Genomic DNA, 27,899 nt, shown 5'->3' on the forward strand with positions numbered 1-27,899 from the left:
CACTATAATTTATCTAGATACAGGTACTTTATTTACAAATATTTAGATTAATAGCATTGTTACACCAAATGAAGAGTACAGCAGTCCAAACAAGTCCTTTCTGTCACAGAAACAATGAGACCTACTGTAAGTTATTTTGAGAATAAGGGCATTGCACCTCAACTAGCTGTAGTCATTAGAATGCTGTTTACTTCACCCAAATTTTGTTTCATCAGCAGGTCATGGTCCCTGGGCAACCCCTATGCGGTGCAACTTTGTTTTAGCAAAATGCATCAGCCATAAATTTTTAACATTATACCAATCTACTTTAATAATCTTAGGTTTAAAAAAGACCAACCAGACAAAAAACAAGGGACAGTGCACAAGTTACCCAAATCCTATTGTCTGCACATTTCAGTTTTGGCTTTTATTTAACATTGACTGTACAATACTCCGGTACCACTTTGCTTAGAAGTCTGAACATTGGATAGTTTCTCTTAGTGTCTGTAGAGAGGGATTTTAAGACTACTTTGTATTTTAAATACTGCAGTTTGACTGGTGTCAACGAATGAATGGTAGGTATAACAAAAGCATGTTCTCTCTTTCTTAGCCACTTATTCTTTCCCCCGCCACCTCTAAATCAAATTTGAAGTTTCAGAAATGAAAATTCGATTTCATGTGAAGCATGGTACTGTGTATAGAGATTTAAATACACTGGTCTAAATAGAAAATACCACATGTACTTTAACAAAGTCTGCATATGCCCGGATACGATTTGAACTCTCCCATTTTATAAAGAGCACTTTCAACATGTGTAATTTTATGAAGGCAGTGTTCTAAATGCTTTTAGTAAGAGGGGACCCTAATTGTTTAAAAAAAAAAGTTTCACTGTAGTGTAAATAAAAATGCAAAAGTAGTTAAAAATCCCTAGAGAGTTCTGACTGTCCAGTTCAGAATCTGACCACTCCCAAAAAGGTATAAAAGCATAAAATGTGTAATAGAACCATTCTATACAATGCAAGGCAGGAAATTAAGCCCAATGCAAAATGCTTACAGAAAGAGAGAAGCAGGTTAGCACACTGTTGATTGCACACAAACAGGGTTAATAAAGAGGCCTAGATATACCACAGTGCAAAGATGGAACAAAGACAGATATTCCACTAGTGTTAATATTGTTGCATTGGGAGTAGAGTTCCCCAGCACAACGCCCACTGTTGACACCAAGGAGTTAAGCTTATGTTAGTGAACTGCAGTTACATCTATCTTTGACTAAATGGGGAAACATGTGGTCACATATAGATCATACTGTACAAACTGATATTTTCTTATATACTGTTCTAATGCCAGTAATCAATTTATTTTCTTCATTAAAATCATATACACAGAATGTATTTAACTGTTAGCTCAGTTCCTTCAAATTTTATACATATTTACGCTCTGTTAACAAATGTAAAGGATAAAATGGCAAAAAATGATGTAAAGCTACTGAGCACAAGAAGAAAGAGTGGACTGTTTTCCCTGTGCTAGGCTAAGACGGAAGTAAGTTGTATACTCCTGCAACAAGCTAGCCCACCAACACACACCCGCCACAGGGAATTCCTCCAACAAAAGCACATTGTTATAGAGCCCCTTTTCTACCATCAAGTCATTTCACAGCAAATAAACATCAGTTACTATGGACAGATTTAGAACAGTTAGATGGGGAAGGAAGGCTGAAGAACCATAAAATTAAACCGTACAAGAAAAGGCCCTGCAAAAGTGTAAAATCATGAGTCCAGCATCAGTGCTCAATTTAAATCATGTATTGGTGACACTATCACACAGACAACTGGAAAAAACTTCTAGATTTACCATGCAGGAGAGGTTATTACTCTACTTGCCTTTGATAACCTGATTACATCTAAAGTTGTTTAGCAGTTTAGTATTGTGTTAAACTGTTGTCTCGGAGTTTAATTAAACCCAGTAAGATGTACAGAAGACAGTGAAGCAGTCAAAAGTACTGCTTCCAACAGAGGTGAAAGGTCAAAAATGGAGCCATGGAATAGAGGTCACTAGCAACCACAGCCTTCTCTCTGAGGCTGGGGTTCACTGGTTAGTCGACCCCCCTGCGGAGCTGAAGGTTTGTGTTGTACACCTGACTCTGCAGCATTCAGATCCAGGCTTCCATCTTGGATATTCTGATAGATTTTCTTGGCAGCCTCCAGGAATGCATCTTCAACATTCTCTCCTCTTAAAAAGAAGCAGCAAAATTAATTCGAGTTGTGCACTACATTACATTCTAGATTGAAGGAGAAGTCATGAATGTGCTTGGCCTACCATCCACCTCTTTCAGTCACTAGCTGAGATTTTCTAATAGTAACAATTATGCATTGATTTTATGTTCTGTAAGAACAGCTAAGATGACAGAAAAAGCTGGGTACAGTCCAATGTTCCCAACCTAAAGCAGCTATCCCCTCAGAAGATTCTGAAAAAGTAAACTGTCTAATGAAGTCTTTTACAGATTACCAGGCAATGGGGACAGTTTTCAGATGCTATCTCCAGCTTTAGGGGGAAAGAATCAAATCTGTCAATTCACCCTTGAAGTAGATTAGCCATTAGTACTGTTGGACTTCAAAAATACATCAGTTTTAAAATAGGCTGCACAACAGAGATGGGCTTTTTCACCCCTGCCCCCCCAAGCATTTTCATATAATGATTTTGACAGTTATAATAAAAGGCACAATCAACTGTTCTATTAGTTTCTGTAAATCTTTCTAAGTTAGGGTTTACTTGCTTTTTGAGTTTGCATCATCTACCATAGCACCTGTTGCATAGCACTGATCAGCTGTGATATTCTCTCCAAGGTCTGACTACTAGCTCAGTACTAGCAGCTACACATGGGCAAAGAACTGTAGTTCTGGTTTGGAGGATTTTGAGATTTCAGAATTTGGTTTCATTCTAATTTGAAAGAAAAAAGTTTTAAAATTCTCAGCAAAAAAGAGAATTATTGTTCTCTGCCCAGTTCTACCAGCAGACCTGGCACTGGAGCAGCGTGCCTGATGGCCTACACTGGAGCAGGGCACCCTGGTAGCCCAGGTTGCCAAGCTGCGAGCCTGAAGCTGTTTTCCCCAGCAGGCAGGATTCCCAGCTGAATTCTGTCAAAACAGACAAGATCCACAAAACGTTACGGTTCTGACAAATCAGCAAGTTGCAATGAATTTTTTTTAAGTTTTCCAACCAGCTCCATTAGCAACTGCTAGAGAAGTTTTACCAGTGTGAACACAGTATAGCATGAAGTCCTTATAATCTGTACAGTGACGTGCTATTAGTGAAGCCCCTGAATTTAAAAAAAAAACAAAAACTATACTTGTTAGTTCTGCAAGGTGCTATGGTAGGCCTGGTTTCTATTAAGAGTGTTGCTAGACTTGCCAAGCCATATAGGCTTACCGCACTGTGAGAACACAAATATATAGGTCAACTGGATCTCATAATTCCTATAAAAATAAATTATAGAAATCCCAGATATGTAGAACTGGACCTGGCTAAGTTATCTAGTTCAGTCCCCTGCACTGAGGCAAGGTTAAGTGTTATCTTCTAGACCATCTCTGACAGGTGTTTGACTACCTGTTCTTAAAAGCCTTCAATAAGGGAGATTCCACAACCTCTTTAGGTAATTTGTTCCAGAGCTTAACTACCCTGACAGGCAGCTTTTCCTAACATTTAACCTAAATCTCCCTGGCTGCAATTTAAGGCCATTGCTTCTTGTCCTGTCCTCGGTGGTTAAGGGGAACAATTTGTCACCCTCTTCTTTTGGGGAGGTCAAAAGGAAACTCCCTACAGCAGCTTCTGGCATTGCATCACCCCAATCCAGCAATAGCACGTCATGCAGCTGCATAGCCTTGTACAGATGCAAGTGCACTGCACACTCCATACAGGAGAAGTTTCACACTTCAAGTCTGAACTCTGACCACTACAGAACTAGCAGGGTCATTAAAATGAGGAAGCTGCACAATTAGACCAGTGTAATTTAATCAGTTAAAGTCAGCTTGCAGCCTAAAGCACACACAATAAAGTGCGCCATTTTATCAGTGCAACTCTGATGGAGGAAGGCTGCGTGAGGTCTTAAGTGAAATTAGTTTAGTAGTTTCAGTTTCCAGTTGGACATTGTTTTGTTTTTTTAAATGCCAGCCCATCACAATTCAGCAACTGTTTGCTTGGAAGATGGCCCAAAAGCAGAGTAACAAGATGGTTATTGCAAGTTAAGGTTAAGATGAAGCTAGGCATGCTCTATTCCCCCATCTCCTGATGATATTTTTACTGCAATCTAACCTGAGAAATCAAGTTCACTTTCACCCACAAAACCACAGATTAAGTCCCTCTATGAAAATGTATACTAAACTTAAGAATGTCTCTCTGGGAAGTGTGGTTTTTTTGCTCAAAGAGATGAAGTCCAGGGAACCTAAACATTTTAGTATCAGATAGTAGGCCTATCACTTACGTTTTTGCACTTGCTTCAAGGAACAACAACCCTATTTAGAAACAAAATTGAAATTGTTAGGGTACATGAAATACCTCAAGAGAACCATATTGTCGTCACTGAGTTTGAATCCTGAGATAAACACGTGAGGGCTCACTGAAGTTTCATGCTAAATAATACTTGTGAAAGTATTTAAGGTTCTTTTTTTTTTTTTAAGTACAACATCAATACGCAAACTTCATTCCTAGTACTAAGCTAAGCCAAGTTAGCAGACTATTTGAGGCAAAGTAGAAGTTCTATATACAACTAAGTTACTTTGAAAAGTGTGCTTTAAACAGCTTCCAGTTACGAATGCAGAAGGTTCACTTTAAAACCTCTAACCTCATTGAAACGTAACACCACAAAAGAAAAACAGAACACACCATTTTCTTCTGCAAATTGTTTGGCTTCTTCATATGTAACGTCTCTCTGTGCTTCCAGATCCGCTTTATTCCCTATGAGGATTATCACCTGGTTCAGAACAGAAAAATATTAGCCTGGAAAACAGTTCAATTGCCTTTTAACCCCAACTCCAAATCAAGTTACTATTAAGCAAAGGGTTCCTCCACAAGGCGCGACATTAGAATAATGGCAGCTCTCTCATGCACCCCTGCCCGTGACAAATAGGAGAGGTGCTATGGCACTCACAGGGTCTCTCCCAGCGCTCTAAAACAACCCGCCGCCACGAGGGGAATAGCTCTGGTGCTAGTGCTCAGTCTACACTGGCACTTTGCAGCCCTGACACGTGCAGCACTCGGGGGGTGTTTCACACCCCTGAGCGAGAAAGCTGCAGCACTGTAAAGTGCCAGCATAGACAAGCCCTAAGATAGCCAGCTACGCAGTAGGAAGTGCACCTCCTCCCCCTCCTCTGCCCAGGAAGAGGAAGTTGATACAAACTGTCCCAGATCAGAGGGTCTGCAGATGTCCAGGACCTCGGCAAGCTTTCATACAGCATTGCTACCGCTGTCTGTCCCTAAACTATGAGCATTCCCTCCCCCAAAAAACAGGCAGACCCATTTATTTGATCAGGGTGACTAGACAGGAAATGTGAAAAATCGGGACGGGGCTTGGGGGAGGGGATTAATAGGAGCCTATATACAAGAAAAAGACCCCAAAAAACTGGGACTGTCCCTATAAAAATCAGGACATCTGGTCACCCTACGTTTGATAGGCAAGACTCAGTAAAACTGAAGACACTGCCCAAAAGTTTAAAGGACAGGTCACCCACGCACAGTCCCTTACTCTAGCAAGTAGGGCAGACTAGTGATAGTATCTTGTTTCTCTAGCGACATCTCCACCATAAAGACAGGAATGATAGGAACTCCAGATGCCACATTCAACCCTTCTCCACTATAGGATTCCCATGGCCTGAGGGCTTGTGAAAAATACAGTTTTATTCTAAAACATGACTATGTTGAAGCAGTCCTATCTCATAACTACCTCGTGTGTATTCAGAGTCATCTGCTGATTTGATTTGAATGCACATTAAAAAAACCCACAAATATTGCAGAGGCAACACAAGAGTAGGAAAGGGATAGTTCTGCAATCAGAAATGCTCTAACTGAAAGAATACGGCTTGACTTTCAGAGTCAAACAAATATGAAGTCTTATGTCTTGTCTACACTACCAGCTGGATCGACGGGCAGCGATCGATCCAGCGGGGGTTGATTTATCATGTCTAGTATAAACATGATAAATCAACCACTGATCGCTCTAGCATCGACTGCAGTAGTCCACCTCAATGAGAAGCGCAAGATGCTCTCCTGTCGACACACCGTAGTGAAGACACCACGTTAAGCAGATCTAAGTACGTCTACTTCAGCTACGATATTCACGCAGCTGAAGTTGCGTAACTTAGATCGATTCCCCTCCCTGTAGTGTAGGCCAACCCTTACAAAGCATTTTAATTAGAGAGACATAAGATTAGAACCACACTACAGGAGCTGGAAAGTCTTTTGGCCTCCAAGAGGGGAAAAGAGAACCCTGGAAGAAAGAAACTGGGTAGTTCCTTTGGATAAGATTTAAACCCACAATCAAATTGAGAAGAACAAAATAAGTTATTACTAAGTAAAGGACAAGTTAAACTTTCAGTTTAAAAGCAACAAGTTGTGGTGAGAAGAGGGGCAGAACAAAGTCAAATGTATGTTCAATATTAAGATCTAAAGCTAGGAGTAGAAAACCTGGAATAAACTCATAGCAGCCATATATCAAGGACAGCACACTATAAGCTTATTTAAAAGATTACCACCATGTATCAAGGAAATCCAAGGTTGAAACAAATGTATTTTTGCTTTGGGATAATAAGTTTTTAAAAAACATAAAAAGCAGTCCAACTTACAGTATTTGGATTGGTGAGGTTCCTTGCATCTGTCAACCAGCTGCTTAAATGGTTATATGTGCTTCTTCTGTGAAGAGCCAAGTGAGGAGGATTTAACTATAGTATGTAGTTACTCCCAATAGTACACTTTTCAGAATTTTAGTGTTTAAGATAGGTTTGTCCCAGAGATGAAGTGATAAGTTCTGTTCTGAATTCAGAACAGAACTTAAGCAACTCAGCTAACCCATGAAGCAGCACGAACTCTGGAGCATAGATAGGCCAGCTACATCAGATGCAGTATTACTGCTTTCCATGAGGGCAACATGTTAAGACACAGTGTTGTATTAAACTCATTAAAGGATTTCTTATCTAATACTCAAAGAATACTGCACTGTAGAATACTGCTTAGGTAACACTGCATAAGATTGCGTTCTTTAAGTAAGACTTATTTTCAGTGAATTAGGACGCATGAGATGGAGAGAAAGTATAAGGCGGCAGAAAAACTGGACATGAAACCACACACTTAAGGACAAAGATGTGCCTTCAACTGTGCCCCAAATGTATGAGGATTTATCTTGTGCAATGCCCATTAAGTTTGTTCTTTGCTTAGAAGACAGGCAATACCTTCAGGTTGCTTTTTTTCCCTAAACCATTAAGTCTCATTGATCGTTCTGTATTAACTATTCCTTTAAAAACATAATTAAAATATTTACTCTTATCTGACTGTATATTCTTCAGCAGATCAATAGCTGAGCTTGCTCAAATGAAGGGAATTTGGACTGACAAGATGGGTGAGGGAATCTCTTTAATTGGACCAACTTCTGTTGGTGAGAGAGAAGCTTTAAACTTTAAGGCCACAGAGAGCTCTTCTTCAGGTCTGGGAAAGGTACTCCCAGGAGCACCACTAAACCCAAGGTGCAACAGATTGTTTAGCATAAGTAATTAGCACATATTCTATTTCCCCATGTTTATCCCCCACCCCTCCACTGTTCTTCAGACATTCTGGTCAACTGCTGGAAATGGCCCACCTTGATTATCACTACAAAAAGTGTCTCCCTCCCTCTCCCTCCTGCTGACAATAGCTCACCTTAAGCGATCACTCTCTTTAGAGTGTGTATGGTAACACCCATTGTTTCATGGTCTCTGTGTATATAAGTCTCCCCACTGTATTCTCCACCGAATGCATCCGATGAAGTGAGCTGTAGCTCACGAAAGCTTATGCTCAAATACATTTGTTAGTCTCTAAAGGTGCCACAAGTCTTCCTTTTCTTTTTGCGGATACAGACTAACACGGCTGCTACTCTGAAACATATTCTAAGCGGGTTTCAGAGTAACAGCCGTGTTAGTCTGTATTCGCAAAAAGAAAAGGAGTACTTGTGGCACCTTAGAGACTAACCAATTTATTTGAGCATAAGCTTCCGTGAGCTACAGCTCACTTCATCGGATGCATACTGTGGAAGCAACTACAGCATTTGCTCAAGAAACTTCCTGAAAAAGCACAAGATCAAATCCACACAGACACACCCCTGGAACCCCGACCTGGGATATTCTATCTACTACCCAAGATCCATAAACCTGGAAATCCTGGGCACCCCATCATCTCAGGCATTGGCATCCTGACAGCAGGATTGTCTGGCTATGTAGACTCCCTCCTCAGGCCCTACGCTACCAGCACTCCCAGCTACCTTTGAGACACCACTGACTTCCTGAGGAAACTACAATCCATCGGTGATCTTCCTGATAACACCATCTTGGCCACTATGGATGTAGAAGCCCTCTACACCAACATTCCACACAAAGATGGACTACAAGCCGTCAAGAACACTATCCCCAATAATGTCACAGCTAACCTGGTGGCTGAACTTTGTGACTTTGTCCTTACCCATAACTATTTTACATTTGGGGACAATGTACACCTTCAGATCAGCGGCACTGCTATGGGTACCCGCATGGCCCCACAGTATGCCAACATTTTTATGGCTGACTTAGAACACCGCTTCCTCAGCTCTCGTCCCCTAACGCCCCTACTCTACTTGCGCTATATTGATGACATCTTCATCATCTGGACCCATGGAAAAGAAGCCCTTGAGGAATTCCACCATGATTTCAACAATTTCCATCCCACCATCAACCTCAGCCTGGTCCAGTCCACACAAGAGATCCACTTCCTGGACACTACAGTGCTAATAAACAATGGTCACATAAACACCACCCTATACCGGAAACCTACTGACCGCTATTCCTACCTACATGCCTCCAGCTTTCACCCTGACCATACCACACGATCCATCATCTACAGCCAAGCTCTGCGATACAACCGCATTTGCTCCAACCCCTCAGACAGAGACAAACACCTACAAGATCTTATCAAGCATTCTTACAACTACAATACCCACCTGCGGAAGTGAAGAAACAGATTGATAGAGCCAGAAGAGTTCCCAGAAGTCACCTACTACAGGTCAGGCCTAACAAAGAAAATAACAGAACACCACTAGCCATCACCTTCAGCCCCCAACTAAAACCCCTCCAACGCATTATTAAGGATCTACAACCTATCCTGAAGGATGACCCAACACTCTCACAAATCTTGGGAGACAGGCCAGTCCTTGCCTACAGACAGCCCCCCAACCTGAAGCAAATACTCACCAACAACCACATACCACACAACAGAACCACTAACCCAGGAACCTATCCTTGCAACAAAGCCCGTTGCCAACTGTGCCCACATATCTATTCAGGGGACACCATCAAAGGGCCTAATAACATCAGCCACACTATCAGAGGCTCGTTCACCTGCACATTCACCAATGTGATATATGCCATCATGTGCCAGCAATGCCCCTCTGCCATGTACATTGGTCAAACTGGACAGTCTCTACGTAAAAGAATAAATGGACACAAATCAGATGTCAAGAATTATAACATTCATAAACCAGTCGGAGAACACTTCAATCTCTCTGGTCATGCAATCACAGACATGAAGGTCGCTATCTTACAACAAAAAAACTTCAAATCCAGACTCCAGCGAGAAACTGCTGAATTGGAATTCATTTGCAAATTGGATACTATTAATTTAAGCTTAAATAGAGACTGGGAGTGGCTAAGTCATTATGCAAGGCAGCCTATTTCCCCTACACCCCCCCCCCACACACACGTTCTGGTTAAACTTGGATTTATGCTGGAAATGGCCCACCTTGATTATCATGCACATTGTAGGGAGAGTGGTCACTTTAGATAAGCTATTACCAGCAGGAGAGTGGGTGGGAGGAGGTATTGTTTCATGGTCTCTGTGTATATAATGTCTTCTGCAGTTTCCACAGTATGCATCCGATGAAGTGAGCTGTAGCTCACGAAAGCTTATGCTCAAATAAATTGGTTAGTCTCTAAGATGCCACAAGTACTCCTTTTCTTATATTCTAAGCGGCTGTTCAAGGTGAAGCAGCTTGTTAACACCTCTGCATAGGACGGGGGGCGGGGGGGAGAGCGCTAAATGGGTTACAGATTGTTGTAGTAAGCCATAAATTCAGTGTCTGAGACACTAAAAATCATGGACTGAACAGTTATGAATTTAAGCTCCCAGGCTCATCTTTTGAAAGTGTTGTGCAGGCTTCCTTTGAGGATGAAGACTGATAGGTCAGAGTGACTGCTTTGTGAACAAAGTGTTCATCCACAGGGGATATGGTGTTTTTGTATTCTTTTCCTGTGAGAGTTAATTCAAGAGCATAGTGATTGTCTATTTTCACCCACATAATTATTGGGGCATTTAGCGCACTAAACGTAGTACACCACATGTTGTAATGGGCAGGCATAGGATCTATGGATCTTGAAAAGTGGGGGTGGGTGATCATTGTAACAGCAGAGATATGTCTGCAAGTTTTGCATCTTTTCTGGCAGGGTCTGGTGCTGCTTTGAGTTGGTATGCCCTGGTCTGTGAGGAATTTGGATTGCCCGTGGAATCAAAGCCATGAAATGACAATGACCTCCTCTGAGGGAGCCTAATTGGTGTATGCCTGCATCCCTGCAGGGAATAAGAAGATTTTTGTATGCTTTGCTCCTTATTTTGGAAAGAACTCACAAAGTTCTTCTTACCCTGCGAACAGCCTATTAACCATTTTCTAAAAGAAACACCTTGCATTCCCAGCCTCTAAACGGAGCTATATCAGACACGTGCTGAGTACCCTCTAATCATTTCTACATGGCAATGCAACTTAAGTTTCAAAACACAGCTTCTCCATGCATTGCATCATTTTATTCATTGTTCTAAATTTTTAACCCACCATTCATTTCTTAATGGATAACAAACAAAATTTCAGTTCTCTAAATACACACAGATAAGGGATGTGTAACAAGGTATTAAATAGGTGATTCTAAACCACCACCACTTAGAGAAGCATGTAGAGTACAAGACATTCATTCATCTGCAACCTGACCATGAATATTCAGTAGTTTTTCCTTATACTGAATATAACGTGCTGATAAAATGTATATCATTGGTATACCTACATGCAAGTCAATTACAGATTATACAGCAAAAAGAAAGGTAGTTGCAGTTGGGAATGTAATTTATGACTATTAGTTAAGACCCTGAAGATATTTAGTTTTACTCTGAAACTGTTTCAGTGACAGGGAAATTACTACATCTTCAAAATACCAAGTCTTTGCTATAAAAAAAATGACTACACAGAGTTTGAGTGTGTACAAGCAGCTAGCTACTCACTATTTATTGTATTCCTTCCCATTTAGGGAAAGCTAGGCCACCTCTGTTTGAAAGACTACCGATAAATGGGAGAGTTCAAGAACAGGTCAGGACAGGGGTGGGCAAACTACGGCCCGTGGCCTGGATCCAGCCCTCGGGGCTTTGGATCCGGCCCGCGGAATTACCCCCTGTGGTGCCGCAGGCCCTGCGCCACTCTCAGAAGCAGCCGGCACCATGCTGGGGGGGCTGGGGGTATGGCAGAGGGCTCCATGCATAGCCCTTGCCTCCAGGGACCGCCCCCTGCAGCTCCCATTGGCCCGGGAACCTGGAGGCATGGCAAAGGCAGTGCAGTCATGGTGCCGGCTGCTTCCCGGAGTGGCGCGGCGTGGGGCCAGAGCAGGCATGCAGGGAGTCTGCCCTGTCCCCAGGGTGCACCGCTGCCACCCCGAAGCCGCTTTAAGTAAGCGGCACCGGGCAGGAGCCCAAACCTGTCCTGTACCCTGCACCCCAACACCCCCTGCCCTGAGCCCCCAGCTGCACCCTGAACCCCTCCTGGACCCCAACCCCCTTCCCTAAGCCCCCTCATATATTCTGCATCCCTCCTCTGCCCCAATCCCTTGCCCTGAGCCTGTTCCTGCACACTGCAGCCCCTCCTGCACCCCAACCCCCTGCCCCGCATACAATTTCCCCACCCAGATGTGGCCCTCGGCCCAAAAAGTTTGCCCACCCCTGGGCCAGCAGCTTTTTAATAGATCTGTGTAACAGAATGCTGTATCCCAGAATTCCACTACATACTATCTCCAGGGTAGACAACTTGAGTCTGGGAATATTCCCATATCCCCATCATGAAAAATAAAATAAAATAAAAACTAACTTCCATACCCTGAAATATTAAGAGACACAGAACCACCTCTCAGGTAAGATAGTTTAAATAAGTTGACAGAATGCAGTAACACCACAATGCCTGAAGGGGGAGAGTCAATAACAGACGTTTCCAAGGAGAAGCTTGTTTATGCAGAACTTTGAGATTCTGAAGTCTCACATTTATTAACCAAAGTCAATTTGAAAGTAAACTACCAGTGCTTTACTTTTTAAACAGCCATTTGTAGAAGGGAGGGAAATAAAGGAGAGGCTGCATAAGAAAGGGTGAAAATCCACTATCCAGATACCTGACTAGTTTAGAAAACCAGGAGGACTGAGACCCAGAGAAAGTAGTCATATACTATGTAGTGACATTGTACAGCAGTGTCCCAAATAGGCTTGGAAATAAATTGGTAGTCATACCACATGTTCTATTTTAGCTATAACTACAGTTGACAAAACTCAGACAATATCTTACCTAGTAATATCATAGACCATGAGCGCTCCTGCTGCTCCTCTGTAGTAGCTTCGTGTTACAGCCCTAAATCGCTCTTGTCCTGCTGTGTCCCAGATCTGCAGTTTAATTTTTTGGCCACTAACTTCAATTATTCTTGTACCAAATTCGACCCCAATTGTGTGGGGACAGTCAGCCATAACTGTTACAGAAAGATAAATCAGAGGTTCACATCTTTCTACTAGAAGTCTTCTCCCTCTGACAGAGGAAGATTTAGTAATGCCATCTTTCATATGGGGGGGGGGGGGAAGAGGGAGAAGAGAACACTAATTTAAATCAACCAGCTTTACAACAGTAAATTGTTTTTAATTTAAACAGCATTGAATGATTGTGTTCAGGAAATAACCAATGATAGTTTTAATGCACTGCCAAACATTTAAGAATGGTCAATTCATAAATCAGAAAATTCCTAATGGAAGTTGCAAAAGTATGCAACATTAAGGTGTTTGGCACTACAAGTTGAGTAACTGAGTCAGTTTAGATGGCTGCAGAACCAACCCTTGTGGAAACAACTTTAACTTGAAGGCTTAGAGAGACTAACCATGACTTGAAATAATTCAATGAAGTTTATAAATTTCCAACAGATGGTTAAGAACTCTGCACATGACTATAGGAGTGATCATGCCGGATCACACCAGAGATCCATCCAGTTTAGTATCACATTTTGAAGACTTGCCTGTAACTGTTGTTTGAGGAAGGTTTAAGAAACATGTCAGAAGACAGTTCTAGGATAACCTGTCAAAAGGAAAATCATCTTCCTAATCCCCGCTAAAGATCAGTTTATGCCCTGTCTTTGTGCTCAAAATTTAAGTTCTATTGCTTCAAGTTTACAGAACTTTTGATGAATTAAAAATACTTAAAGCATTCTCTCAAAAATCTGATGGTCTCTTCAAAAGTCAGGCCACATGCAAGAGATTTGGTATTACCTTTGATTACTCTTTTCACACTGGACAGTCACTTTCAGAGCCCTAGTTCTCACCACACAAGCACGCTTTAAAGCTGTGTAACTACTTTGCAAGCTCAAAGGACATGAAAACTAAGCTACTTTATCCACGATAAGAAAACTGCATGGAAAGGATAAGACAGTATTAAGAGCCACAACAAACTTTCACCACCACTGAAGAAACGAAACTAGCAAAACTTCAGAACTGAGAAGCAACACTTGAGTCAATGCTTATGTACCACATCTCTAACACAGAAGAGAAAAAGGACATTGCAGTTATAAAACAGATACATATACACTCCTTAAGGAGCATGTATCATGCAGATGCAGCAGCTGTGACTCATGACAATCAAGCTATAAAATTAACTCCAGTGTTACTTAAACCTGTAAGAGGCTGCCTTTGATTTTTAGCAGTTATATCCCACTTTGAATGTCAAAAGTATAACTCCCCTCAAAGTGAGCTTTTGCATTCCAACAGAGGCTCTACTCTCACCAAATACCAATGCAAAGAAGTGTAGGAATATTTTTCAAGTGGAGTTTGTGATTGAAGTTTAGTAGCACACTTTCAGAAGCCATCATGTAGCACGACCTTTCCCAGCACCTTCCTGTTACAGCTTCCTGTTCCTGTTGCCTGTTACAGATACCTGTCTATGTTTTGGGAATGCTATAGCCTTTACTTCACAGAACTCACTCTCCAGACATGTGGACAGACAAATGACCTGACAGGCAGCAGACTATGCTAAATAACTATTTGCTTCTATCTTCATCATTCTGACTATGATTAGTCTACCTATTTGTAATGGGTGAAGCACCCGAAGGAACTCATGCATGCTGGAAAATAGCTTTCAGAACTAGGGAAGCAGGAAAAAGGAGAAAGCATACCATCAGTTCAAACAGAGGCTCCAAATGAAGATACTCACATTTCTTTTCTGTGAATTGGTGAAGTAAGCAGGACTTTCCTACACCCATGTCCCCTGTTACAGAAAACACAGTTACTGTACTGGTAACAATGGCTTCAATTTAAAAACATCTGACAAACTTTACATTGAATACACAAGTGCCTTGCTGGACCATGCTTTGCTATGCCTGTATGCACAAGATGCTTCACAGTGCACCTGGTAACAGTACTTTTCCCTATAGCTTTGTTCACAGGCATAGGGTAGTAGAGGCGTCCAAGGAATAAACAAAAGGAAAGGAATTCAGGTTACAGCCTCATGCGATATCACTATTTGAGGTTTGCAAGGTCATACAGAAAGCTGACCCGTTAGACATCGAGTGGGAGAGATACCAAGGTTATTTGCAACTTTCAGAAGGGCAACAGAAATTTTAAATTCCATACTGACAGACAGAGCAGAGATCTTTAATTATAAACATTTTACACCAGAAGTTAGGCATCTTCCAGTAGCTGAGCAAGTGTGAGGCAGCTGCTACACTGTCATGTTAGTCCTGTATTAGGCTTCAGCCCAATCATTGCAGTGTGCTTCACATACAGAACTAAATGATCAATTGTTTTAAAGAGAACAAAGAAACAATCAAGGATCTCATAGCAACCTTGATTTGCACACCTTTAAGGCAAAACTGCCCCCAGAGTCATCTACACAAAACCCTTTAGAGTTGTATAAGCAACACAGCGAGCCCAATCCTACTGTGATAAACATAAAAAGAAACAGGTCAGGAAGAAGCATCAGGAGATCATCTAGTCCAGTGGTTCTCAAACTTTTGTATTGGTGACCCATTTCACACAGCAAGCCTCTGAGTGTGGCCGCCCCCCTTACGAATTTTTTTTTTTTTAAAAAAAACCTTTAATATTTAAAAGTATTATACATGCTGGAGTGAAGTATGTTTTGGGTGGAGGCTAACAGCTCATGACCATCCTCTGTAAACCTCCTGACCCTCTGAGGGGTCACGACCCCCAGTTTGAGAACCCCTGATCTCGTCCATTCTCCTGCACTGAGGCAGGATTAAGTAAACCTCGGCCATCCCCAATAAGCTTGTGTCTCTAACCTGTTTTTAAAACACCTCTAATAACGGATTCCACAGCCTCCCTTGATAACCTGTTCCAGCATTTACCTATCCTCACAGTTCGGAAGTTTTTTCTAATATCCAACCTAAATCTCCCTTGCTGCAAATTGAGAGGATTACCTCTTGTTCCCCACGTCTACCGAGGGTAGAACAATGAATAACTTAAAAGTTGCTAGAGGACAGTTATTTGAAGACTTCAGTCCCTGCTCAGCCTTTTCTCTTCTAGACTAAACATACACAACTCTTTCAACTTTTCTTTGAAGGTCATCTTTTCCAAGCCTCGTATTTTCATTGCTCTCTTCTAGACTATCTTTCTTAAAAGTATGATGCCCAAAAACTGGACACAGTATGCAAGCTGAGGCCTCACAGTCCAGAGTAAAGCAGAACAATTACATTCTGTGTCTCACAACACTCTTATTAACAAACTCCAGCATGAGATTTGCCTTTTTCACAACTACATCATGTTGCTGATTCATATTTATGTTCCACTGTAATTCCCAGATCCTCTTCTACAGTACTGCTGCCTACAATGGGGAAAACTGGTTGTGTGTGTGTGTTTGACTTTCTTCTTCCTAAGTGTAGTGCTTTGCAATTGTCATTACTGAATTTCATCTCTAGCTCAGACCAAATTCTCCAATTTATCAAGATCATTCTGAATTCTAATTCTGTCCTCCAAGGTGCTTGCAACCCCTCCCAGTGTGGTGTTGTCTACAACTTTTATAGGCCTACTCTCCATCATCCAAGTTGTTAATGAAACTGAATAGTACTGGATCAGAGACACCCTTGCAGGACCCCATGGATATGTCCTTCCAGTCTGGCAGCAAACCATTGGTAACTATTCTGAATATGGTCTTTCATCTAGCTGTGCACCTGCCTCATTGTCATTTCATTTAGATATTTCCCTAGTTTGCTTATAATTTTAAATGCGACAGTATAGATAACCCACAATACTCCACACATCTCGTGGTCAAGATAAGGTGCTCGTAGTAAACTTAATTTTGACACTCTACAGTCAAAAGACACCCTAGGAGTGTACGGGCCTAGTACCTACAATCATATGTCCTCAAGCAGCTGGCCCCAGTGACTATGCAGCTTAATCTCTCAGTTACGTTTTTTATAAATGAAAAGAAACAAAAATTTGTTTTTTGACGCTGTGGGTTCCAAGTTCAACTGACAAACATGAAGGATTTTCCTCCCCGCCATACCCCACACATAACTGTGCCCCTTTTATGCAGCTGCAGCAGCATAAAGTATTGGAAGAGCCATTTAGCCAAGGGAGGATTTCCCCAGCATAGGCAGAATGTTGCAGGTTTTGGCATAAGGGGTATAATTAGGGTGAGCAGAACCTCCAGAGCTGCCCAAATTGCACCAAGGACTGAACCAGGTCACTAGCATTTGAGAGAATGAAGGAGGAGACTTAAAGCCACTGTAGCCTCTCTTCCCCATAAATTGCACTGCAGGCATTGGTACCCGCGGTAATCTGTTCACATAGCTTTTTTTTTTTTTTTAAATACAAAGTTGCAGTTTTAAGACAGGGACATTTAAAAGCAGCGGCATATTTTAGAGAGGGTCATAGAAATCATTACTCTGATTTAACCATGCACTTGCATAAATTTGCCTGTGCAATCCTGGAACTATGCCACTCAGTGAAACTCAGCAGTACAACGTACCTAACATGTATTTGTTACAAAAAAGTTTCATAGGTCGTATTGTACATGTGAACAGGAAGTCTCCCATTGCAGGTACATACGTTCACTTCAGTTATTTCTTAGTCAGACTGTGACTGTGGACTAGTTTTTAGTTTTGTTTTTTAATTGGAACTCAAAAGTACAGAGTGCACAAAAGCTTTCTCCCAGGCTGAGATGAACACCAATTTCCTAATAAAGATAAGCTACACCAGAATAAAAGACAATGGCCCAAATTCTGAAATTTTCATCTAAAAGTGGAGATACACCTTTGTGCCTCCCAAATTCTGGGCTGTCTGTAGATTTGTTGTCTGCAATACAAGTTAGAGCAGTTGCGGGAGCTGATTTCCAGCATCTTTCCGCATCCACCCAGGATGGCTTTAAAAAAAAAAAAAGAAGTATTTTTCAGAAGACCCAACATTTTAATTTTATTTAAATTAAACACTTTTAAAAATGGGGGGGGGGGGGTTTAAATGACAACCTAGATTAAGTCCTAAGCTTACTATGCTCTATTAAAATCATTTAAATAAAAACAATGTTAAAGCAGTACCCAATTGCTCCAAAGATTTAAAGAAAGTCAAACCACTGAACTGGTAGAAGTCACTGGCCAAGAATCTGGAGCCAGAGTTTGTTGAAGTGCTAAACCAACTTTTGGCAGCATTAGCCTCTTCTGCAGGTGCAGAGAGAATGTTTTCTTCATTTCTGTCTATTCAACTAGTTCAGTTTTAAGTTGAGAAACCAATTGTAGTTGAGAAAGCAGGAAAGCTTGTTTTCTCTCTTCCCATCTATGAATAAAAATGAGGTGTGAGGATAAGATTTACTAGTTATAAAATCTTGAAGGCCATAGTTACCAGAAACATTCAATTCACTTTTTTTTTTAATAAAAGCAGCTTTAAAATGTAAAATGTGTTGACAAGAAAAAAGGTAGGTAACCAGCATATGTAAGGTAATTTAATAAAAACAGTTTTAAAATGTCTGTATTTAATTGAATTCCAATTTTCACCAAATGCAGCAACACTAGATTAAAATTAAAAAATTTATCTACTGAAAAAAAATGTATCATTCAAGTTTCTAAAATACTAAAAACTAAGCATCTGAGAAGCATGTTATACTACATCTGTATACTTATCAAGCGATTACAGTTTATCCTTCTAGTCAACAAGAGTACCACCAAATTATGCCAACCAATGAGAATCAACCTCTCTCTAGGAAAACTGACAGTAGAGATGCAAAACAAGATTAAAATCAATTTAAATCATCAAGGAAGAAACACTGATTTAATTCAGGATTAAAATTGGTGATTTAAGTCATTCTACCCTTCAGCCACTTACACATGGTAAGAGGGGGGGAAAAAAAAGCAAAGAATCTGGCTACCTTCAAGCCCTTTACACTGTGAAAGCGTATACTGGAGACCAAGAATAGCCAAAAATGGGGGCTACAGTCACTAACCTTTTGGGATTGACAAACATTTCTGTATTGTAAGATTGCACCAGAATACAGCCCCACCCTGCTAAGGGAACGAATACTGAACTTGCACTCACTACCAGCTCACAAACGGGTCTTCGCTGGGAAGAGTGTGTCTTCAGTGTAGTACTTTCTGCTGAGACAATTACACTCTACCGAGTATGCTTTTGTTTCAATGGCCTTGTTTGGACTGTTCTCTTTTCTAGCCTTAGAAAGCAACCACTGTGCATATCAACAAACAGTAGCAGGATAATCCAGCTACAAAAAATAAAGCAGATAACTACAATTATACCAGTACTGTAGTAATATTATCTTTATTAATTTTAAAGCAGAGCAAGCAGCAGACTGGCTGAATGTTCTCTATAGAAATGAGTCTGCATGTTTCCCAGATTCCCCCCTCCATCCCATAAGCAGTTAAACTTCATGTGATTTGCAGCACAACTTTTAACAAGCACCAGAAAACCAGAGCTAAGTGTTGTGGCCTTAGAAATAAGAATTTGGGGGGAGGTACAACGAAATCCAATTAGAACTACGCCTGGTAAGCAGTGCTCAGAAAGCAAAGGAAGGTGGATTTCAGTAAATAGCGCATATTTACCATTTTAACTTTAAAACACAATATTCCATTAGATGAAGTTTTGTGGGGCTGGAGAAAGAGTAGAAACAATAGGAGATGCAAGGTGAAGTGTACATAATGAAAAACATTTCTCTAGATGCACACTTAACAGGAAGATTTCCTTTCAGTAGGAACTCACCCAAAGTTCAGATACACTTTAGAATGTCTGTAAGCAAGTATTTATCCCAACATGTGTTTTTAAAGTAAAAACATTTTTCAATTTCATACTTACCAATAATGATGTACTTAAATATGTAAGAGTAGTTGTAAGGTGCAGTTGCCATTGTGGCACTATAAAAAAAAGAAAAGAAATAGATCAGTGGTTTTAACTGGTTAATCTGTATTGCTGATTTAGATACATCCCTTCTCCCTGAAGGGTATAAAATGAGTGCATGTTTTTTCTTGAGCTATCCTTTTATTCCAATCTCAGATTTCTACTGCATTTCCATGCAGCCAATGGATTAAGAGATGCAAATACTCAGAACACAAGACATCCAGTAACAGGCCCTTCCATGTCATGTATTACGAAGCACTGTCTGCACCAGGGACTTCCATGAACAAATTCTAACTAGTGCAAATACTAGTCTAGCCGCTCCATACAGAAGGCTCAAGCAGCTTCTGGCACTAGTGGGAGTGTATAATATACACCTCTATGCTGATATAACGCTGTCCTTGGGAGCCAAAAAAATATCTTACTGCGTTATAGCGAACTTGCTTTGATCCACCAGCATGCGCAGCTGCCCTCCCTTGCAGCACTGCTTTACCATGTTATATCCAAATTCATGTTATATCAGGTTGCATTATATTGGGGTAGAGGTGTAATTAGATTCTTTAGTGCAGATGGTTTGACAGAAAATAGGACATTCCAACTTCCACATTTGTGGAGAAGTCTCAGTTTGACAATACAGTGCTAGTTACAATTTAGAACACCTCTTTTGAAGTCCCAAAAGCTTTTCTAAAAAAAAAAAGTGCACTTTAAGATTTGAACCAAAGCCATAACCACCATTTTGCCATTACAAATAACTTAAATTACAGTATACCACAGAATGTTTTCCAAAGATAAACACTACAGATTTGCATATTTTAAGTCAGCTAAACCTGCTCACTCTAGTTTATAGAGAAGGCTACTTCAGGCCCCATGCTCTGTTGAGTAAGAAGTCTAGATTTCCTACACCCAGTCATTGAGAGAGCTTAAGCCACAGGTCAGATGTTCAGGAAATTGGACAATAATTGTTGCTTTGTCAGCCAGACAGCAGTGAACAAGCCTCAGTAATTTGACTACTTTTACATGAACTGATCATTTTATATCATATCAACCTGTTAATTAACTTTTACTTAAACTTTACTATAAATGGTATACTAAGTAAGATAAGGTGAATTATTCTGGGAAGTTTAAATACATAGAAATAAGGAATGCTTAGTTCTGTCTAGATTGACAAACCAAGTCATTGCCATTATTTACCTTTAATATATACAATTTTTGGATCTAAACAATTTCAGATACCTGCTTAAAAACTGGAACTATAGTTCTTGTGAGTTTAACATTTATGAATGACTCCTCTGCCTCACTGAAGACTCCTTTTACTACTTCAAAGTACAGCTATGTCGGAGTTCTAGTCCTGCTCAGATGTTTCCTTGGCAGCCTTGTCCCTTCATTAATTCCCTTAGTGGCACTTCTCATGCATCTTATTTCCTACCCACCCCAGCCACCCGTTTAAAATGAGGATAGTGCTGCTCACCCATATGACTAAATGTTAAGTATTCATTGGTTCAACATCTTCTGCACTTACTCACTCATTTTCCTACCCCCCGCATGTCAGATATCCCTTTATGTAACTAGTGGTTTTGGATCTCTAGCCCACTTAAGTCATATTACAAGTTAGTGCAACTTCAACTCATGGAGATAGGACAAGTGTGTTTATATATTAAAAGAATCAGTCAAGTAAAATCAGTGGGGAACACTACAGAAATGCTGACAGTTCAACGGCATTTTGATATATACCATAGTAAACACTTCTTCTTACTCACCTAAAAAGGAAACTAATCCAAACCAATGACCACTCAAGGTAAGGAAAAAGCCTGAGTTGACTGTCTAACAGGAACTGCATACAGTGTGAATCCAAAAAGATTGTGTGGACAATAGTTTAGAGCACAGCAGGAAGGACAGAAGGAAGAGACTCCAGCAGGGACTTTTGGGGGGAAGGGGTGGGGTAAGAATAGCTTACAGGTCTTAATGTGTGCAAGGCAAGATATGGCAGTACCAGGGACTTTCCCGTTCCCCAGCTGTTTTATTCAGAGGAAGTTCCCCTTTCCCCTCTGTCCAACCAGACAGCACTTCTCTACCTTTCTCAGGTCTCTTGAATTAGGCAACTTCCACTCCATGTACCCCAAGCAGCTAAGCAAACTATCTAAAACATCATAAGTTAAATTCTATTAGGCCTAAACTAAGCCTAGATAGCCCAAAGGAGTTTTTGCACAAAGTTATTCTGGTAATGTAATAGCAAGGCAAGTTTCCATCATGAGATGCTCTGCAGTAGCTCAGAGCACCTTTGGCACTATTTTGGTTGGAGGGGGAAAGGGGGGAGAGGAGAGAGAGAGAGAGAACTGGAGAGGAAATGATGGTCAGGACAATAGTTTTCTTCCCCTTCCATCCCAGACTATAGTTCTCAGAACAAGACTTTAGATCCCCCTCCAGAGACTGTCTGAAAGCAGTGCAAGGCAGTAGTTTTGCAAGGACAGTACTTCTTGTTGTCGTACTGGGTAGAAGAGCAATTGTGGGAGTCAAACAACCCACTGATGTAGGGCTATAACTTCAGCATCAAGCTTTGTCCTTTCACATAAAAAGCTCAAGTTCTTTCAAGCTTACACCACCAGTTGCTGGATGTGCAGTGATACTTCTTGCTATATTCCTGAAGATCTTCATCATATTTAGAAAAAGATTACTTCAGTGTCAGATGAATGTTAATGCTCCAAGTACATAAAGAGTTCAATGTCAGTGCAGCTTTTCCAGTGTGGACACACCCTGATGCTGCAGATTTTCTGACTGCATCTTCCAGGTTTTATATGCTGGAAAGGAAGCAGAATGAGTCCCAAGAGCAATACCATTCAGTGTCAGAAAAATCTTAACAGGTTTGTTGAACTAACAAGATCAGAATAAACTTAAGTTTGGCTACTGCTTTTTCTCCCACTATAGTATATAGGGACAACATAAAGAATTCTCTATCAACCTAGATGCGTCTATATTGCGTGTTAGGGCATGAAATTTTACAGCTCTGAGCAACTTCACTAGATTGATCTAATTTAAGTGTAGATCAGGCATCAGGCTTTTGCCAGCATAGTGATATCAATTTGGGGTGCAATTCCCCCCCCCACGCACACTTCTAACCATGCCACCAAAACCATTAAGTGTAGACTAGACCAGAGATAAAGTTATAACTCTTTCTAATTTTTAAATCTTTAAATATTTGGAGCATTCATCAAGAATAGATATTTCAGAAACAAAGCCTAAGTCAAATATTTCTTGATCAAAATACACCTTAAGATTTAAAACACACATAAAAGCATTTATCAATTTACATTTGTGCTATAAGATCACTTCAAAAAAAGTCTATCACAGAATATCAGGGTTGGAAGGGACCTCAGGAGATTATCTAGTCCAACCCCTACTCAAAGCAGGGCCAATTCCCAAATATATCAATGGATAAATTATGAAGCCACAAAATTTTCAGATGCATACTGTGAATCACCATGTTATACATCAGTAACACTACAAGTGTCTAATCAATACTGAAACAGTACACTACATAAAGTAGCTAAAGAATTGCCATTCCAATTAATACTTCTGAATGTACAATTGAGATACTAAGTTAAAGATCTTAATGACCACTCAAGAGCCTATCAGATCAAATTTAAGATCAAGCCAGGTTCAGTTAACCATTTCCAGATGTCTGAAAGCGTTTTGGTCCAATACAGGTAACTCCAATTTGAAATTAGCATCTAATTTGTTGATGAGTTATATAGTCACTTTTATACAACTAAAAGTTAGATCGCTACTTAGAACACAAAAGAGTGCCCTACTAGGCCACTATCTTATCTCCAACAGTGGACTATCAGATACTTCAAAAGCTGTAAAAGTCCCTATAATGAATGTGGATAAAACATGGGCGAGGGGAAATCTTAACCCCAAGCAATTAAGCTATTTTAAGTATACCAAAAGATTTGTCAGGCCATAAGTTTTTTATCCTAAGATTAACTACTACTATCGATCATAATGTCTAATCCTTTATGTTGGTTGGCAAAGAGTGTAGTAGGAATGAAGACAGCATTCCATAGATTAGTTTTCTTTTATCAGCTTTATCATGCGTTATGCCTCATGTCCACTGTTTAGTTAGTATTAGTCTTTTTAATGCCATTCAAAAAGATTTTCATTGCCATTCCCAGGACCTTTTTTATTACTATTATGTTCTTTGGGAAGGTGTACACTAGACTTCAGACTACCAAAGGACTAAGCGTACCAGCAATTTTATAGAATAGCAGCATGATTTCAATATTCTCTTCCAGCTTAGAAAACAACCCACTGGAGGCTAAGGGGAGGAGGGCAGATAATCATGATTTTATAAACCTCTGTCATGGTATGGAGAAAGTGAATAAGGAACTGTTATTTACCCCTAAACATAACAAGAACAGGGTGGGGGGGGTGTCATTCAATTAAATTAATAGGCAACAGATCTAGAACTAACAAGTACTTCTTAACAACATACAGTTAACTTGTGGAACTCATTTCCATGGGATGATGCAAAGGCAAAAGTGCAACTGTGTTCAAAAAGAATTAGATAAGTTCAGAGAGGATTATGTCCATCAATGGCTATTAGCCAAGATGCTCAGGAATGTGGCCCTAAAGCTCTGACTGCCAGAAGCTGGGAGGGAAAGGGGGTGGGGGGGAAATGAATTTTTCCAACTGCCCTGTTTTGTATGATCCCCCTGAAGCGCTAGTAATGACCACTGCACAAGACAGGATATTGGGATAGAGAGACCAATGGTCTGCCCCAGTATGGCAGTTCTTGAAGCAATTTTGTTTGGAAATGTCAGTGTTAACAATGAAAAGTTGTTCAACACAAAATTGATGCAACAGACAGGAGATCAGTAAGGCCCTAAACTTTCTTCAGCATAGATGAGAATTCTATGTGAAACTTGTTTTCGTAAAGAATCTATTAAATCTGAAACTTTACTAACAATTAAGGAATTAAACAAACAAGTACAAAACATCCATTTTACTTCCTTCCCATTTTATTGTCTTAAATCTCTAAAGAATGAGCAACATGCAAGTCAGACTCTACATTTAATTGGGTCTCTCTTTAAAGTTTGCATTGTGTAAGGCAGTGGTATTTAACCTGGGGGTTCAAAGACTATGTCTAAAGAATCTGTGAAAGTTGACTATGAAAATGAAGTTTCAGATCCCAAGAGGCACTCTGTTTTTCTGATCAAGAGTACGTGAATATCCCCACTTAGAGGTCAAAACACGGAATTGTCGTCATCACCATAGAAGTCCACAGTTCAGCACCCTTTTCCACACTACATCAAATGCCATGCCAAGCACATGCAACATTTATAGCTGAATTCTGTTCAGTCAGTTTTCTAAGATTCCTGTGTTAGGGGTCCGCACACCACAAGTTGAATTTCCAAAGAGGTCTGCACCTCCATTTGAAATTTTAGGGGTCTGCAAATGAAAAAAGGTTGAAAACCACTAGTTTAAGGCAGAATTTTATTTTTTTTTTAAAGGAACAAATTTATATAATTAGGTTGCCTCATCAAGACTAGCTGATTGTCATACTTGACTGCACTGTAAGTAGTCTGAAGATATCACAGTGTACACTGGAAAGAACAGTGTGAACTAATCATACACAGAGAGACCTAGATGTCATTGTGCATAATAATGGCAAAAGAGCAAGATATTAAGGGGAACATAAAAACAGATGTATTGGGTTAGACCAATTGACTATCCAGCCCAGCATCCTTTCTTTTGACTTTGGCCAGTGCCAGATGCTTCAGAGGTAATGAACAGAACAGGGCAATTTTGAGTGATCCATGTACTGTCATCCAGTCCCACCCTCTTGCAGCTGGAGGTTTAGGGATACTCTGAGCATAGTGTAGCGTCCTTGACAATAGCCACTAATGGACCTATTCTCCATGAACTTATCTAATTCTTTTTTGAACCCAGTTATACTTCTGGCCATCACAACTTCCAATGGCAATACAGTCCACAAGTTAACTGTGGATTGTGTGACAAAGTAGCTCCTCTTGTATTAAACCTGATGTATATTAGGGTCACCAGGTGACCCCTGGATTTTGTATTGTGGGAATATCTGTTAACCAATTCAGGCATCTCTCTCTCCCTCCCCATTTCAGGCAGGATCCTTGTTCCTAGGATGCTGCACCTCTTCTCCCCCATTGCCCCAGACAGATGGGGAAGAGCAGCTGAGCTCGGGGGGGGGGGGAGGGAGAGCAGGTGACACAACAGGCCTAGCCAGGAGAGCCCGGGGGAGTTGAGAGGGTCCAGTACCCCCTTTGCATCCTCAGTACCCAAGGAAAGGGAGAGGGGCCCCAGGTACCTAGTTTGTTCCAGTGCAGCCTCCACAGACACTCCATGCCACCCCAGCAGCAGCTTCCCTTCCCTGACCAGCAAGCTGTCCGCCTCCACAGCCGAACCCCTTTCAGTGGCATGGGGGAGGCTGGAGATGACTTTACCCCCTGACGGGGCCTGCAGCCCCGTCCACCCCACAGATCTAAACACGCTCCCCCGGCCTGGTTAGCTGCCCCCCGCAGCTGGGCTAGAGCATTATCATTGACCTGGCCCCTGGAAGAAGAGGCAGGGCTCCCAGTGACCTCTCGTGATGCCCACTCCTTCCTGGTTGCCAGTCACGTCTTACCAGCATCCCAAAATGGCCTCTCTGCTGCAGGAGAACCTGTTCGAGACGCACGAGCAGGGAGTTAACGGTTACAGTGGGTTAATGGTAAGAGTAATACTTACCAGTTAACTGCTTAATATTTTACATTCCTAGATATAACTTCTCTATTCACTTTTTCCACATCATGATTTTATAGACCTCTATCATATTCCCCGAGTTGTCTTTTCTAAGCTGAGCAACCCTAATCTTTTTAGTCTCTCCTCAGATCAAAGCCATTCCGTACCCTTGATCATCTTTGTTGCCCTCCTCAGAACCTTTTCCAGTTCTACTATATCCTTTTTGAGATGGGGTGATCAGAACTTGACAGTATTCAAGGTGTGACTGCACCATGGATTTATAGAGGCATTATAATACTTTCTGTCCCTTTCCCAATTGTTCCTGAAAGCCCAATTCAGTTGACATGGGCCAGCTGCAGGTGTTTAATTAAAGTGTAGACATACTCCATTTGTACTTATTAAAAAAAAAAACCACATTAAGAATTTTTCTTAAGCAAGTTGTTTCTCAAGTTCTTGTGCACCTTCCAATTAACCTCGCTAGGATCTGACTTTCAATTTTTAAAGGATGCCTTTTTGCCTATAATGGTCTCCATTACTCTGCTGTTTAGCCATGGTGGTACTCTTGATCCTTTTACTGTACTTTCTGATTTAGGGTATCCATTTAGTCTGAGCCTCTATTATGTTTTATTTAAGTTGTCCCCATGCTGCCTGCAGGCATTTAACCCTTCTGATAGCTCCTTTTACTTTCCACGTAACAAACATCCTCATTTTTATGTAGTTCCCCTTTTTAAAAGCTAAATATTACCGTGGTGGATTTTTTTTTGTATTATTTTGGATGCTAAGATTAATTATATTATAGTCACTGTTACCAAGGGGTTCAGCTATAGTTATGCCCTAAGACCAAAAAAAAAAAAAAAAAAAAAAACACAATTTTAGCCTTGATCCTGCAGTCACTTATGCATGTGCTGATCTATAAACACAAGATTAGTTCCACTGAAGTCAAGTTATGTACCTGTTTAAATGTTTACTGGATCAGTGCCTTAATTTCAGTATTTTGTTTTTTGCATATAGCAGTACTGTATGATTCAAATAAGATGGCCCACTAAGTAATGGCATTTAAAAATGTTTATAATTCATAATTATCTATAACTGAAAAAGCATAATCAATATTTTTAAAAGGTGACATGATTTAGATCTTTGGCCCTTATCTAAAAAAGATTTAGTTTATTTAACCTACATTTTGTTAGTAGCAGTGTTCCACCACCATATACATGGCATTAGTAACTAAAGGCCATAAGCAAGTCAGGACTTCACTGTACAGACATAGGGCTTAGCTACATTTACATTTT

At 40.7% G+C, this 27,899-nt stretch overlaps 1 protein-coding gene across 4 annotated transcripts in view; it reads right to left on the bottom strand.

Moving 5' to 3' along the window:
- Window positions 1–8: 8 nt before the first annotated feature.
- The window catches only part of RAB14 (RAB14, member RAS oncogene family), a 33,747-nt gene continuing 5,856 nt past the window's right edge, over window positions 9–27,899 (bottom strand). For 2 of the 4 annotated variants that reach the window (XM_077836205.1, XM_077836206.1), the window contains 7 exons: window positions 19,822–19,880; window positions 14,726–14,779; window positions 12,827–13,004; window positions 6,813–6,879; window positions 4,858–4,945; window positions 4,457–4,487; window positions 9–2,208 (listed from right to left, as the gene is read on the bottom strand). In XM_077836205.1, the coding sequence (XP_077692331.1) occupies window positions 2,031–2,208; window positions 4,457–4,487; window positions 4,858–4,945; window positions 6,813–6,879; window positions 12,827–13,004; window positions 14,726–14,779; window positions 19,822–19,873 (648 nt within the window). In that variant the 5' untranslated portion in view covers window positions 19,874–19,880 and the 3' untranslated portion in view covers window positions 9–2,030. Of the gene's footprint in view, window positions 2,209–4,456; window positions 4,488–4,857; window positions 4,946–6,812; window positions 6,880–12,826; window positions 13,005–14,725; window positions 14,780–18,062; window positions 18,298–19,821; window positions 19,881–27,899 lie in introns of those variants that run through there. The other 2 variants (XM_077836204.1, XM_077836207.1) reach the window with 2 other exon arrangements.

The sequence above is a fragment of the Eretmochelys imbricata genome, chromosome 16 (genome assembly GCF_965152235.1).
Source record: "Eretmochelys imbricata isolate rEreImb1 chromosome 16, rEreImb1.hap1, whole genome shotgun sequence".
Taxonomy (NCBI): Eukaryota; Metazoa; Chordata; order Testudines; family Cheloniidae; genus Eretmochelys; species Eretmochelys imbricata.